The 17,098-nt window shown below is 41.0% G+C and overlaps 1 protein-coding gene across 1 annotated transcript in view; it reads left to right on the top strand.

The window, feature by feature from the left end:
- The window catches only part of astn2 (astrotactin 2), a 324,099-nt gene that overhangs the window by 218,758 nt on the left and 88,243 nt on the right, over window positions 1-17,098 (top strand). The window contains exons 13-14 of the mRNA XM_030785297.1: window positions 4,611-4,777; window positions 5,743-5,931. Of these exons, the coding sequence (XP_030641157.1) occupies window positions 4,611-4,777; window positions 5,743-5,931 (356 nt within the window). The remainder of the gene's footprint in view (window positions 1-4,610; window positions 4,778-5,742; window positions 5,932-17,098) is intronic.

Here is a 17,098-nt window from a genome sequence, read left to right as displayed (position 1 = left end):
ACTAATAGGTTTATAAATGCGGGAGCCATGCTATTAAACTACAATTTGAGATATTATCTCCAATCTTCTGGGAGAACAGAAGATGCAACAGAGAGAGAGGGAGAGAGAGAGAGAGAGAGAGAGAGAGAGAGAGAGAGAGAGCAACAAAGCCAGTTTCTTTTGAACCATTGTTTGCTCTCTCTCTCTCTGTCTCTCTCTCTCTCTCTCTCTCTCTGGAATATTTATCTCTTTTAATCTTTTTGTGTGTGCTTTAATTACTTTCAAATTGTATTATGGGGATTTTTTTTTTTTTGAGTCTGGCAGCAAAAGAAACAAGCCAGTCATTTGTACAGACTGTGATAAAGAGGAAACAGTTAGAGGATACCTTTGTAAAGAAAGTAAAAAAATAAAAAACAAACAAACAAAAAAAAAACAATAACTATTATAATACAAGGACACACAAAAAAAATGAACTGTGATGTACCGTATCCCAGGGTTGGAAAGAAAGGTAAAAAAAAAAACTAGAAATAAGAGGACATGGCCAAATTCCCTCCAATTCTTGAATCATATTTGAAGTGCAAGATGGATAAGAAGAAAATGAATTAGTCTCCTATACACCCTGCAGTAACATTCTTCACAGATGGGTTTTGTAACCTAGAAACTAAAAGGGGCCGCATGTCCCCCTCTCTGCTAGAATATCAGCACTAAAAAATGTGTTAAATGATCGTCCCATTCCTGACATATTGATTTTGCTGTCTTTACTATATCATGAGGGTCCCAGAGGAGAAGTCTTGTAATACTTCATAACAAGACATTTATCAATAGTCCGTATCAAAGCGGATGACCGCAGAACTCTCGCTGGTAATCTGAAAGTCTGCGAGTCAATGTTCATGATGTCATTAAATGACAGGGGGAGACTTCTTCTCCAGCCGACGGAGGAGTTTCAGCGAGTCGAAAGAAACTTTTGGTTTCACGAGCAGCTTCGGCACTCTGTCAAGTTTCCGGCTGTTTCAAGGTCAACCGCACATTTGAGAAAACTGCTCATCCACATCTCTTTACAGGGTCCCGTCAGCTCTCTTCAAATACACCTCATCTTGATGGATGACACTGAGGGCCAATAAGTCCATCCTAAACATTACTTCATCTCATGAATAGCTTTATTAGACAGTTGATGTCATTCAAAACAACATTTTAATATGCTACTCGCAGGGAACAGCAGTCATTAAAGGGAGAGAGAGAGAGAGAGAGAGAGAGAGAGAGAGAGAGAGAGAGAGAGAGTCTGCCTGTAAATTGCACCATGTCTCGTTAAAAACCGCGGTAATTAGGAATAGCTAATCACTCTCTGCCAAAATGGCTCCAATTGAGCCCTAGAGGCCTTTTTCACTCTGCAGCTCCATTCTACTCCTCTCTCTCTCTCCCTGGCGCCTCCTCTCCTCTCCTCTTCTCTCATACATCACTCCTGCTCCTCTTTAATGGATACGAGTTGGGCGTTCGCACTTACCCTTTAGGGTAGAAGTCTGTAATTGCATTGACATGTTTTATTTGTTGTCTTAGCCCTCTCTTTAACACAAACCTCAGCAGACTTGCTGCACACAAGTAGCATCAATGCTAAAGGTCTTACAGTCAATGCTGTGGAGAAGGCAATGCAGTTAGAAGGGTTTGCATCCTCTCCCCTCATCCATTCTCTGACCTGTCTCCAGCGCGCTGGGGCTGTGTCCTTGACTCTAGGCACTGCCGCAGGGTACAGGGGAGCGGAGCAGGTAAAATCAATAGGGTAGCAGTGATTCACAGCACATGGCGTCAGTGGTGGAGGGGGGGGGGGGGGGGGGGGGGGGGGGGGGGGGGGTGCATGACTTGACGCATCACACTGAAAACAGCTAGAAAGAAGCACACCCCCCTATAAACAAACGCTCATTTACTGCTCTTACCACCACACCAAAAAAGTCTTGCCCCAGCCTGGGGTGTGCCTGTCTCTCTGTCTTTTTGCTGTTTGCTCTACATTATTTCAATAAAATCGCAGAGGTTTTGTTCAGGTTGCTGTGAAGAAATAAGTAGTAGCTTATCTACATTACAGAATAGTTTGATTATATGGTTACCAGCTTTCATAACTTAATCGTCACTGTACTGCACTGTTTGCATCGTAAAAGATTCTTAAAGACTTGCTAAATGCTGTCATCAGATATGTTCTACATTCTCCACAGTATGTGGTATGAATAGGTGGACAGGCAGTATCTTCCATGTGTCTTGGATATTGGCTGTGTCCCGATTTGCCCCTTCAACGGGAGCAAGTTATTTCAGCTTGATCTTGATAATGATCTTATCACAGCAGAACATTATGTTAGAAGAATAATTTAACCTGACCCCCCCCACCCCCCCAGCCCCCCATTGGTGATCTGCAACTTCTTCCTTCATCACAAATCTGAAAAAAGGAAAATCAAGGTGGAAAAAAAGGAGGTAGCTAGAGTCAGCTGTGAAGAGGTTTTGTCTTGCCAGTCAAATGCTAAACTGTAAGGGAATGTCCCAGGCATGGTTCTGTTTTGAAGTAATACGCTGAGCTCTACCCTGGACATGAAACACACTCAACATTGTTACAGGACTCTAGAATGAACCTCTGGCTGACGTATGACAACCACAACATTTGCCTCACTGGACCTGACCTTCTCAAAGGGCCGCACTTCTCTGCTATTCTCCATCATATCCAAAATGACAGGTCCTCTGCTGCGATTTTATATTATACTCCAGTCAGGCTTCATTTTTCTTCTTTTTCTTCTCTCCACACAAATCACATCAAAATGTCATAACATTATTGGTATTTTAGGTACACAGGGACAAGAACCAATCAAAATCCAGAGGCTGGAAATCCTTGTTCAGTTGCTTTAAGACTTTAAACACAAACCTGATTTGCTTTTGTTGTCGTGTGTTGTCCTAGATTTTTATAAGAGTTGAAGATGAGGTCTAAAATGAGAGGCTCTGTTGATTAAGTAATATAATCCTGTTTTCTTGGCATAAAAAAAAAAAATCATATCTCAATGTGTACTCCAAGCAGTTTGGCAATGTTTTAATCTAGTATAATCTTAGACTATATATTTTAATGCAATCTCAGAACAAGGACTCTACAACGTCAGAAAACTGGACATGTTAAGATTAACATTTAAATTTTCCAATTTGTTACTTTATACTTTTATGTAATGGGACAATACTTGTTCATATTACATAATATGTGTGCCTTGTGCCCAAAGCCATGTTGCCCTTATCTAACCTTTTTTTTTCTTTCTTTCTTTTTTTTTTTTTTTTTATTTATCTCTTTTTACCCTTCAGCTGACGTTTGTATTAAAATAGTTCTCCATGCAGAACGCAGCTGACAGAATTTTAATAGAGAAAGCAGATCTAGTCATAAAACTCCCATTGATACAGAAATCTTTCTTTTATACACTATACATAATCTGGTTTCGTGCCTTTGAGATAAAGCAAATTGTGAATGGGAAACGATTTGACGATTTGGGGGTGCTTTTAAGCGGCCTGGCGAATTCTGTAGGCTTGTTATGAAAGCGTTTGCACTTGACTCCTCTCACCCTTTCTTTAGTCTATATCAGAGCATCAGCAGACATTGTTAACACCCACGGTGAACTCTTTCATGGGCCGCTCCTTCAAATAATACAAGCGGGAGCCCCCGAGCAGAGATTAAAGACGTCAAGACGAGTGCAAAAACGGAAGCACTGACAAAGGATAAATGAGGTGTGACCCACCTTTGGTAGTCTTTTAGGAGTAGTTCACAAACCCAACATGATGATTGAGTTCTCAAAAGTATTTAGGGGACTAGCATTGAACTATAACATTTTCATGATTCAGTGGTACGATGTCCACAACTGATTAAGCAACGGCTTAAATCGCACAGCTGCCTCCAAATACAAACACGCTAACATAATGGCACGTTACAACCGAGGTGTTCACAACCCAATATTCCTTTCACAGCACATGATAAACCTAGAACTTTACAACCCAGTTATCAACAACTGTTTGGGGCTAGCTTATTTCATTTCATAATATACATGTAATTCAGTGTTTTCATTAATGGGACTTTGATTAGTGCAATGACATACATATTGTGGTAGAATGGTTGTAAGAGATTGTTGAAAGATGCTGCGGTCTAAGAGAGGAAATTGTGAGGCCGTGTGACCTTCATCATTAGTGAGCCTGCATCTCGTCTTTGTTTGGGCAGCTACTGTGACCTTACAATAATTTGACCTTAAAGTCAATGGGCTTGAGGAAATCTGTGATAGGCTGAAATCTAAGATCCTAAAAGGGGGTCTGTAAGGTTATGAGATATAATGTGTTCAGTGGCTTCATAGTAAGAAATCTCTGTGTTGCTTTGGAAACCTCATTCCATTAGCTCAGCTCTCTCCCCTTTTTCTCTTTCAGAGACACCTTTGTGTTAGAGAAAATGGCACAAGGCAGCAAAATGGCTCAGTCTCTCTGTTTCTCTCCCTCCACAGGCTTCATAGTCTTTTGTCCACATGACTGGTTACCTGGTAACGGAGAGGGCTCTGATTGGCATGCAGATATTAACCATGGTCCTCTGTCTTTTCTTGTTTCTCCCCTCCAAAATTCCTCTCTCTCTCACACAAACACAGTGCCCTGAAGGACTGAGACCAATGAAGGATGGATCGGGTTGCTATGACTACTCAAAGGGCACCGACTGTACGGACGGCTTCAACGGAGGCTGTGAGCAACTGTGCCTCCAGCAGCTGGTGCCCCTGCTGGACGACCCCACCTCCAGCAACGTCCTCATGTTCTGTGGGTGAGTAAACTTCAAATATTCTGGTCTATTCACACTCCCCCCAACCCTCTTTCTGACCCCCCCACTCACAGTTTTGTGGCCCAGGTCTGTGAACACACGAGCAGAATTGATTTCTCTCCATGTCTCTCTCTCAGCCTCTCAGCCTGTTTTCTAAATCCTGGTATCACGGCAATAGCTAATGCTATTTTGAAAATTAGTTCCATATTAAATATAGTTACATTGCAGTGTATGAAATAGATTCATACCTCTGAATACCATTTTATACTTTACGGTGATGAAATGGATTTGATTTTGTTAAAAAAAAAAAAAAAAAGGTTTGTCCTTAAAATCATGTCTGTAGATCACATTTTGAATCATACCAAAAGACGACTACACAGTTTATGCTTTCCATTGCTTTAGACAGTTTTGAAGACAATACCTGTTGTATTATAAATGTTGCCTTGGATAGAGTCCCCCCTCGGTGTGAGTCTCGTAATCTCATTTGCGGCTCAGAGTGAGTAAATTGGATGAAGTCTGCTAAGAGATGTAAATCCACTCTTTAACATTGTGCCAGGGAGGGGAGCTGCCGCTTGATAATAATTTAATGACAGTGTTCGCCGTACCTTGGCCATTTGTGTGGGTTTAAATGGCGCCGTGTTATTACCTCCAGTGGTGGTTTATCATTAAGAGGTTTGCTGAGTGCTCACGCTGGCCCCCACAAATGGATTTTAATACACAAATGACATCCGAAGTGCTCACCTCAGTAAAGTTACTTGATATTTAAAACGGTATATTACCCTGCATATGTAATGCCGTCTGTGGCACCTGTAGGCTACAGATTGTTTTGAGGCACTATTTTTCCAAATAAGTGTTTGCACATCTCTGCCAATCCAACCACTCATTTGTGTATCTGGTTTTTTTTTTGTTTGTTTGTTTGTTTGTTTTGTTTTGTTTTTTTGGGTCTTTTTTTTTTTCATCTTCTCCAGCTGTGTGCAGGAGTACAAGCTGGCTGCTGACGGGCGCTCCTGCGTCCTGCTGGCGGATAACTGCGAGGGCCCCAAGTGCCCAAGACAGGACACCCGATTCAACAACACGCTCTTCAGCGAGATGCTGCATGGCTACAACAACAAAACCCAACAGGTCAACTTGGGTCAGGTCTTCCAGATGACTTTTCGGTGAGTTATTTAAAATGAAATCATTTTGTTTTTAATTCAGCAGTCACTCAGGACGCTACTGTTTAGTGGCTGTGTGAAGAGGCATGGCAACAGATTATTCCAAGATGAATAGCCATGAGCAATCATGAACAGTAAGGAGTAGCAGAATAGTCTTGTCATGGTAAGTAATGAGGAGTGTGTGTGGTATCACCATTAAGGCACAGAAGTGGTTGTTGTTCGGGGATTTTCTGGATTTAGAGTTTGATATGTCAGAATTATTCTATATATTTCCTCTCTCTCTCTATCTCTCTCTCTCTCTCTCTCACACACACACACACACAAGCAGACATACAGACACTCACACACTAGAGAGCAAAAAGGAAAGAAAAGAAAAGAAAAGAAAAGAAAAGAAAAGAAAAGAAAAGAAAAGAGAGAGAAACAAACCTGTAGAGAAGCACTTTGCTGCAGTCTTGCATAGTCACTGACTGAGTGGGCTGTCGATTCTTAGCTTAAAAACTGCCTTGCGGTTTACTAGTATCAACAATAGGAGCACGTAAGATAGAAATGCCATAACCCCAGGTTGGCAAAGCTCTGATGACTAAACTAAGTGTAAACTCACTCACTATTAGCCTGTAAGCGCTACATGCCAGTGCTAATCCCAGCCCACACCCAATGCTGTCAGACTCCCCGAAAGATGAGGAAGAAATGGTGGGGGTGGGGGGTTGTCTCTCTGATCACAGACAGTGAAAGCTGTGTTCCTATACCTCCAGCATACATCAGAAGTTTAATTGTGTTTTGTTTTACCTGTCGTGCTCTGCATCTAAAGTGTAAATGCTAGGGCTAGCAGGGATGCTAATTGGCACCTAACTGCTAGTTAAAACTGATCTTATTAATCCTTACTAGTCCTTTAATGCTGTATTGCTTAGCACACCACAGTTGCTGGAGTCAATTTGCTAAACACTATATATATATATATATATATATATATATATATATATTTTTTTTTTTTTTTTTTTTTTTCTTTAAAGTATGAAAAATTAGCTTGTTGGAGAAACACAGTATTCTCTGATGACATGCTCAATGCCTTCTGTTTAAAATTTCTGAGCAAATGAAATGTCATTCTGTGAAGTTTCAGATTTGACTGTAAAACATATGTAGTGTTTGTCTTCTCTGGCATCTAAGTTATCAAGCATAACATGGTACAGTGGCAATGAAAAAAAATGCTACTCATTGTATCCAACTAAAATTCTTCGAGGGTCTGTGAGTCTTTGAATGGTTCTCACACGCTGTGCTCAAATACTTTCATCCATTGAATATGTCATCAATTGTCGCCAGGGTAAAAAGACCTGAAAAGCTCTCGGGAAACCAATACTGAGTGTGTGTGTGTGTTTGTGTGTGTGTGTATGTATGTGTGTGTGCGCGTGCGTGTGTGTCTATGCATCCATGTTACCAATTAGGCAGAACTAGTAACTAATCTTACGGGCATTGTGCGTTTATCTTCTATCAGATAAAGTGATTTTAGGCTGACGATTATGCCACGAAATATGTCTCTTTGACGTGATCTGGTCAAACCCCTGTACCTTAAGCACTTCCTGTGGTATTGGATTGACCTTTATATTACCTCGACAGACTTTATACAAATAAACTTGATAAACATGCTTCAGTTTAGCCAAGGGTTAACTTGTTTTGATCCCCTCTCTCTCTCTCTCTCTCTCTCTCTCTCTCACTCTCTCTCGCTCAAGTGTTGGAATAGGTATGGTTCTCAAGTAATTGAAATTAAATATGCTGTCTCAGAAAGTGTTTGGGAAGGTGCTTTCAAGACCACACCCAAAACAGTATCTGAAGTATTTGAATGACAGTATTTGAACCAACATTCACATATGAACCTTGACCGTTGCGGGAGACATTTAAAGAACAGAGATCAGTGACTAGAGAATAGTGCTCTGATTTGCTGACCAAAACAGTGTGCAAATGTATCTGCTGCCATCCTGTCTTTGACATTGGAAAAGCCCCCCCCCCCTTTTTTTTTTTCTTTTTACTCTTCTTCTTCGTCTTTTCCCATCTGGCGACTTTAGATTATATGAAGGAATTACAATGGTGGTGGGGGGTGGCAAGGTCGGGAGGTGGGGGGTTGAGGCAGGTTTAAAAGTGCTTTTAAGATGAATGTCATTCTTTCTCCACAGGCTGAAAAGATTGTTGGATTGGATTAAGTTATTCAAAATGCCTCTGTCACAATTTGTGTCACACTTTTATCTTCTCGATGGATTTCTTTTCTTTCCTTTTTTTTTTTTTTCTGAAGAAAACAAAGAAGTATTCCAGCTAGGTATGATTTCCCATACCAAGTGTGTTTAAAAACATTGCTGTCTTTTAGAAAAGAACACATCAATGGAAGAAATACATACTGACTTCTGCAAGATAATTTTGCTTTGCACTCTGTTTTTTTCTTTTTTTCTGAAGAGACCCTGGCCTCTCCACACCACATAACACAGAGTCATTATGTAATAATGAACCGTGTAATGCTGTAATTGTCCAGGTTTCAAGCTTCTAATTTATAACTGCATCCATTAAGAGTAATTTTATGACACAGCAAATAATAAAAACCACAGCAGAGCAGCTATACTATACCTGCTACCACAGTTGTATAATGCTGACAACCAGCTCCATGACAAAATGATCTGAGATGTACATTTTTTTTCTTATTTTTCCTATAACAGTGATAATGACCAGAATTATCACAGCCATACAGACAACATTAAACCCTGAGGAAACTCTGCTGGAGAACTATAGATCCTCCACACAGCACGGCATGCTCTGCTGCCTCTGAAATCCTGACAGCCAAACTCAGTCAGACAGAGTCATTCTAGCACTGTGCGGGATGTCTCTCCGCTGGCTGGTGCAGTGAGAGAATGGCCCCATAGGTTATTTCCATCAAGACCACTGATGTCTCCCAGCAGAATCCCCTACCACCACCAACACCGCACACACACACACACACACACACACACACACACACACACACACACACACACACATCCCTTAGATAGATCACTAACCTATATTCAGATCACTGCATTCTCATTTAAGACACAAGGTATACTTTTTTTCAGAAGACTTCCCTCTCTTTTTTTGACACACTTATATTTTTATGTTTGAGGCTTCAGGCATGAAGTTCACACAGTGTTGAGTAGGAGAAAAGCTTTGTTTGTTTGTTTGTTTGTTTGTTTGTTTGTTTGTTTGTTTGTTTGTGGAATTCATTTGATGAGAAAGCCCACTGGGAAGTGTTGGGAAACCGTAATAGGTGATATTAGCTCTATGTGAGATTCTGGCTGGAGAGGTGAAGCTTTCTAAATCACTCTCTCTTTTCTAACACCCCCCCCCCCCCCCCCCCCCCCAAAAAAAAAAGATCTGTTATGTGCTACTCTAGATTTGGAGTTCTCCACTAGGCCTCTTTCTAATGGCAATATATGTTAAAGCCCACAGGCTCAGTCAAATGAAGTGGGTTCAGTCCAACTTACAGTGTCAGAGCGCAGAGAGTAGATTAATTAATTCATTCATTCATTCATTCATTCATTCATTCATTCTCTAAGCCACTTATCCTAAATAGGGTCACGGGGGTGCTGGATCCTATCCCAGCTTTCACTGGGTGAGTGAACATGTGTCTCATATACAAACTCTATTCATTCAACCCTTTTCTGAATTTTGTGTTCAAGGTTTTCCTGAGAATACGATGCCCAGAGAAAAACTAAAATGGAAAGATGAGTTTTAGTCAGGGTGAGTGATTCATTCAAATTAAAGGAAATTGAAGAAAACTCCACAGGGTCAACTCCATCATTGTACATTCAATAAAAGTTTCGTCATTTCCAATTTTTTTTTTTTTTTTTTTTTTTGTCAGTGGTATATTGCGAAGCCATTCGTCACTTTGCATAAGTTGACTTCAGCCTGAAAAATCCACTTCAGTCAGTACAGTCTAATCTTTCGTAGCATAAAACAGAGTCACCCATGCTGTGTCCTCCCTGTTACCTCAGAAGTGTCTTTGATATGTAGATTCGTTTCATTCTTCCCCTCTCTGGCCACATGCAGCGTGATTTCTTTGAGTTTTGAATGATGTGCTTTACCCTTGGGGCAGTTACTGGGAATACACAGCACTTGTGATAAATGGATAAAATGGATACTTTTGAATGGATAGAAACACATAATTTTATGCAAAGTACAGACCCTACGTGAACTCCAAGACGTGCTGATGATAACGGCTGTGCCATTTTATGCAAGATTTCATGTGACTTCAATACAGACGTCATAGCCAACGTGCAACACAGTTAATTGCCATGTATGAATCTATGTGTGAGCATGTGTAAAATACGTGAGGTGGTACATGAGTTCACGAGAACTCATATTATGAGTCGCCGGGATTTTTCCAAGACAGAGATGGCCAATGTGTTCGTGTTGGAGAGATGTCAGTTCCGTAGTTGAATGCAACTCCTACTCAAACTGCTTCAACCACCGCTCACAAAATAAACTCTCTCCAAAATAGACCGACGCCAATGAGGAGGGCATGCTGAGTCAGAGAGCCAGAATCTGGGTCGGCTCACAGTGAAAAGAGACCAACAGCGGATTAGGAGAAGATGTAAATCATTGGAAAGAAGTGAGTCCGCTTCCAGGGCTCCCCGTGGTCAATAGCATCCACGGTCAACCGCGCAAAGCTGTCTACTGCTTTATCGTACCCTAAGATCACACTCTCACTATCTCTTCAGCAACTTTTTACTCTCTCTCTCTCTCTCTCTCTCTCTCTCTCTCTCTCTCTCTCCAGATAGATAGATAGATAGATAGATAGATAGATAGATAGATAGATAGATAGATCTGTGTCTTCCTCTGCTGTAGGCGTAATCAGGTGTATCTTGTTCTTTAGGCATTAATGCTATGTTTCTGAAGTGCAACAGAAGGAAAGGTGAGAAATACTGATACACATTATTGAAGCATAGTAAGAGAGAGCATAGTTACATTAAAACAAAAGAAACATGTCAGACAAACACACCATTTCAGCTGTGCTTACCACAGAAGTGCTTCAGTGCGTGACATGTGAATGATCCTGCTATAGCTGTGAATACTGAAGCATCATTTTCCTTCACTTTAGGAAATGGACTGCGATGATCATTTGTATTAGTAACATTCCTTGTTACGGTATGACAAGAAACATGCTTGTTCCAAAAAAAATAGTGCTGATGTTGTATCTAAACACATATTTTATACTCATATTCTGCCACTTAGTTGTGTTAGCAATTTTGTTTTTGATCTTCCCCAAACGCAGAGGGGTTTTGTTTCCTGCACTTTGATTGCTTCCCAGTTAGTGCTGTGTTTTCTTTCTTTCTTTCTTTCTTTCTTTCTTTCTTTCTTTCTTTCTTTCTTTCTTTTTTTTGTTATTTTTCATGTTTTCCAATTTGTTTTTGTGTTTCATGTTTTTTTTTTATTATTATTATTATTATTATTATTATTATTATTATTATTATTATTTTATTTTATCTTACTTTATTTTATTTTATTTTGCACAAAATGTTCCTCATTCCATCATCCACTCCACTGGGGGAAAAAAATAAAAACAAAAGCTGATATTTAAGACTAGCAGATCTTGCTCATACTGGACCAAGGTTAACTGCCTCTTACACCATGGACAGTTTTGTGGAGTACTCACTTCTCTGAGGACAGCTACATGACCTTGCATCAGAACATGAGTGGATTTGCAACTATCCTGTCTCTATAGACACCTCACAAAGTATCTTAATAATGTGTTAGTTCCTCTTAGGCAGCCAGAAGACCTTCAATGCTCAATGTGTAGACTCTACAAGTGTTGGAGGCTTGCTCTCAGAAGCCACTTAAGGATAGCCCATAAGTTTCAAACTGGGTTTGATGGGATTTGATGACCGAGGCAGCCAATAGTGTATGATTTATGTTGTTTTCATGTCGATCAAAACTTTTCAGGCACCACCTATGACCTAAAAACGGAGACCTTCTCTTTATGGAAATAAAGGACACTCCCATCAAGGCATAAATATTTTACCAGGGGTTAACATTTCCACTCAAAATGAATGTAAACACACCTTGCCCTGCAAATGGTTCATTAGACCTAAACCATGCTAAGGAAATACACCCTACTTCATAACGGAGCTTGCCAAACACCTCTTCAGAGGAGCTAAGCTTTCAGATCTGTAGGTTTCTCTTGCCATTTGGCAAACATGTAGTGGTCTGCTGGTTGAGAACTGGATGGACAGTGATTCATCTCACCCAAAGGCTTGTTTTCCCCTCCCTGCTCAGAACGCTATTCAGCACAGTACTCAGTTTGTTCACCACGTGACTTTTCCATTGTGCATTTGATATGCGGTAATAAGGGCTTTACGCATTGAAATTGTACCATAGTATCACACTACACTAAGTTCTCCATGGACTGTTCTCCACAAATCTGCCTGCTTACGTCTCGATTTACATTCACGGTCAGTCTGGTTAATTGAGTCAGAAACCACACAAGGAATGGAAGTACTCTGAGACTTTAGTCCTTTAGTATGACATTCATATTGGCTGTGAAAGACTTATAGCTTGATTCTATCACTGTCTCGGAAAACCTTTGCAAAGGTCTCGGAGGAGGACAGTGGAGAAGAAGGCCATCCATCATAGCGGACGATTGTGTCTGCACCTTGTCGCAGCTGAGCCCCAGATCCTTTTAATGGTCTTCACTTCAGGGACAAAGGGGAAGAGACAGAGACGGTTTGAACTCAGTCGTCACGTGGGCTGCTTTATCTCGAGACGTTTCACAAGAGCCATGGTGAAACGAAGGACGCATCGCTTGACGGACAGTACAATCGAGCAACGCCCAAAGAGGAATAACCCAGGCATCCGCGCTTTCGGAGTCAAGAGTTGAAACTGTAGAACCGCAACCCACAGTTGAACTTCTCGCCAAGTCACAGCAGGGGCTCAGACCTGTCTGTTCCTCCTCGGGGGTGGAAATGTTGAATCGAGGAGGTATTTAATTGCACAACGGAGGGCGAGAGGGTTTGATTAAGCAGAACTTCGAAGCCTCAGAAGGAAAGAATAGCCGCAGGCAGCGTTATCAGCCAGAGAAGATTCTAGATGTAACAACGTGCACCTCTTTGCCCTGAGGGAAATTTTCTTCAGCTTTTGCTTGTTTTAGACAGAGGAGTGCCTAGCAACCATATGGTACAAGGCATGCAGCAAAATACTGTTAAAGACAGAAAAAAAAACAAAAAAAACAAGCTCCATGTGGGATTTCACAAAGCCATCATATCAAATGTAGAAAGAAATGACTTTACTCTTTGAGAGACTTTTGCATGAGGCTGACAGTGTCAAAAGCCAGCCAAGGGAGAAATGCTAATCGCTCAAAGCTCACATAGAGACCGTGCCATTATTCTGTTATTCTTTCACAGAAGACCCATAGCGCATTTAGAGCGTTTGAAACACTGTCACTAACATCCATAAATCATACGCAGTTCTCTTTTTCTTCACAGAAATCACACGTGCTTTTCATATAGTCCACCACTTGTTCATTTCCATTTCAGTATCTATTCATCTCTCTCTCTCTCTCTCTCTCTCTCTCTCTCTCTCTCTCTTTTTTTTCTTCCTTTTTTTTTTTTCGCCCTACTTGTGTGACGCTGAATCATTGATGCATGTCAATTTGGGGATTAAGACCCAGCACACAGGCTGAAACAAATGTGAAATGTATTTCAAATGTCCACAAAAGCTAAATAAGAGACCAGCTTAAAACAAACTGCTAACAAGAAGCGGCAAGTGTTAGGTGAGCTCTGGTACCTACATGTGTGAAAAAGTATTGACATGGATCGTTTTTATCTAATCTGAATAATCTGTGATCTTTAGCCCTTTTTTTCAATGAGTAGGGGCAAGAGAAACGAGAAACACGCACCGTGAAACAATCAATGTCTTCCTCAGAATCAGCAACCCTGAGGCAAACAACGTGGCACCAGCAAGCGTACTGGCATCTACAATATCAAATGTAGCAGTGCATTCTGTCCAATTCGCCACTGACGTTTTTTCCTAGTGTGTCAAAACTCTTCCACTCACGTCAGCTTGCTTAGTTTGGAACACCTGAAATACTTATAAACGTCTCTCTCTCTCTCTCTCTCTCTCTCTATTTCTCTGACAGAATATAAAAGGCCCAGACAGGCTCTCTGCTAATTTTCACCGTTTATCTCTTTAGTGCACGTAGCTGTATCTGTAGGAATGAAGTGTACCCACTTTAATTACAGCACTCTAAATAAAAGAGTCACAAACACTCTCACAGTCCAGGAACGCAGTTCAACTAACTGCTCCCCTCAAGAACACATTTCTCCACATATGGAGATCATTGAAAAATTAGGTCTGAACCATCTACAGAAACGTAGGAGTTGTAATCACTGGTTTCGCACAAATTTATTTATTTATTCACTTATTTACTTATGCATTGTGTTGCATGTGAATGTGTGTGTGTGTGTGTGTGTGTGTGTGTGTGTGTGTGTGTGTGTGTGTGTATATACAGTCGGCGATTTGTAGGAGGATGAGGAGGGATGCCATCCCCCTTGTTGGCAAAATGACCAAAATGCATCCCCCTTGTTAACCTGTCACCCCCCTATATACTCTATAGGGTAGTGTCAGTGACCGCTGGGCCATCCCCCCTGTTAAAGAAATAACAAATCACCTACTGTATGTGTGTGTGTGTGTGTATATATATATATATTAGCAGTAGCATGCATATGCTTTTAGAAAATGACATACAATAACATTAGACCCGGAGCTGTAATCCGCTGAACTGGAGGCCTCTAAATATCAAAATCACTTTATCTTAACGCTGACACTTCACGTCTGACAACAGCTGAAAAAACGAGATATCTGAACGTGTGCTTGGTCTACCAGGAGCGTCCATATCACAGAGAATTACAGTAAAGTTCCTCACATTCCTTCAACACTAAACCCTGCTCCTATGACCAAACTGAGCTAACCAGCTAGCATCACGCTCAAAAGCTTTCTCTGTAATCACCAGACGCCAGGAGGGAAAACCTACAAAGAAAAAAGAGGGGAAAAAAAACCCTTTAAAGGCTCCAGTTAGAGTGGGCTATTTACAGAGCGCACCTTCTTCCGATTATACTGCAGGAGCTAGCTGCCATCGTAGGATACGAGAGCGTGACTGTGGCAACAACCTCGCCCAGCGGCCAATCCAAATCACAGCTCAAAGCTGACCTAATGGACTCAAATGTCATCTAACACCACAGCAGCTTCACTCCCGCCAGCCGGTCTGAGAGAGAACGAGAGGCGTGTGTGTGTGTGTGTGTGAGAGAGAGAGAGAGAGAGAGAGAGAGAGAGTGTACACTGGGGCATAAGTGGGCGAGTGTGGAGAGATTAGTCGGTACTTTATGTGTCACGGCTTTGCCTGGTGTCGTAACCTGTGCACTACTAAGACTATGGGCCTGAAATCCACTTGAAGGAGAGAGAGAGAGAGAGAGAGAGAGAGAGAGAGAGAGAGAGAGAGAGAGAGTGAGAGAGAGAGAGAGAGAGAGAGAGAGAGAAAGAAAGAAAGAAAGAAAGAAAGAAAGAAAGAAAGAAAGAAAGAAAGAAAGAAAAAGAATGGCTAATATGTTTATACCCACAGTGGGATTAAAAGTAAATGTAAGCACTTTTTTTTTTTTTTTTTTTTTTGGCTGTTCTCAGTTTACCTGATATTTATTTACAGAAACAGACAGTGTTTGGGACATGACTAGACGGTAAATACAAGCTACAAAGACTTTGTTCTGCCAAAAACCCATGCCGTATTAGTAATCAAGCAGTGGTGTAAATCACTTGTTTGTTTGGAAAGATGGACTCTTAGTTCCTGTCTGACAAATTTGGTGTCCTCTGCTTTGGGAAGGCCTCAGGGTTTGAGTCCTAATTTTCTCCTGCTCTCTGACACACTGCTGACACAAGCCACACATCCTGTATCGATCAGACAGGCTGCTCGTGTTCGTTTCTACCTCTCAATTATTTTCCCAAAATTGCCCCCTTTTTTTTATTTACCTTTCTTTTCTCCTCTGTGCTCGCCAAACTGCCTGCAGTGTCTCACACACACATGTACACACACACACACACACACACACACACGCACAAAATCCCATTTTGTGTCAGTATTTCTTGTTTTATGACAAGCAGTGTCTCACACACACACTGTGTGTGTGTCAGGTGACACTGTGGTAAAGACATCCTGTTGTTATGGAGACTGGATGTAAACATACAGATACACACAAGCATAATATCACACAAAAAGGCTTTGTAGTGTCATCTGAGGCATGTTTCTGGGAGTGGCGTAGGAGGTGGAGGTTTGAAATAATCTTGTCTTTTAACCAAAGTGATTTATTACGATGTCTGCAGGCATTTTGTGTTACATTTCTTCATACAGTTATGCATTACCCCTCCCCTAAGCTTACACATTACAATATCATCATTTTTCTCCCCACAGAATTCACACACATAAAGAAATGTGTGTGAATGCTTTTTTATAAGCGAATGAACTGGTCACAAGCGAACAGTCAGAGTTAGAGAGAGAGAGGAAAAAAAAAAAAAAAAAAAGACCCAAGCTTGCAGGAGAAGTTAAATCAGAGAGAGGGAGGAATGAGAAAGCTGTGTGTAAATGAGGGGCTGTCATGCAAGTTAGGACGCTGAAGAGTTGTTTCCTTAGGGGGCCAGTGCCGCGCAGGCCCATGGAAATGGGTTTCACCGCCTCAGATTAGCTGCGACATGGTTACTGGCGCTAGGCACTCTTCAAGGTAAAACAACAAGAAAGGATGAATGCTAGTTTACTTTACCCTCAGAATTCAACCAACTGCAGTCAAACATTTTCATATACACCTATTTTAAACTACTGTTACAGTTGTGTCAGAGAACTAAATGTATGTAGTTATTTTTCACCTGTTAATTAAAAGAAAAAAGAAAAAAAACGTTGTTTTCCAAAGATACTGTAATCACATACTTCAGCAGTGTGCTTGTAAAACCACGTTTTTAATTTGTAATGTTTATTCTACCCTGTGTTTTACCCTCATGATTGTGGCACAGCACAAATCATATCACAACATGTCGTTGGCCTGTGTTACTCTAAAAAAAAACAAAACATGAACAATAGGACAGGACTAAATGAGTCTTGTGTTTTAAGTCTCCTGTGTTTTTT

Source organism: Chanos chanos, chromosome 9 (genome assembly GCF_902362185.1).
Source record: "Chanos chanos chromosome 9, fChaCha1.1, whole genome shotgun sequence".
NCBI classification, from domain to species: Eukaryota; Metazoa; Chordata; class Actinopteri; order Gonorynchiformes; family Chanidae; genus Chanos; species Chanos chanos.
The sequence above is the reverse complement of the archived record's forward strand: the minus strand, read 5'-3'. Positions and strand labels throughout refer to the sequence as shown.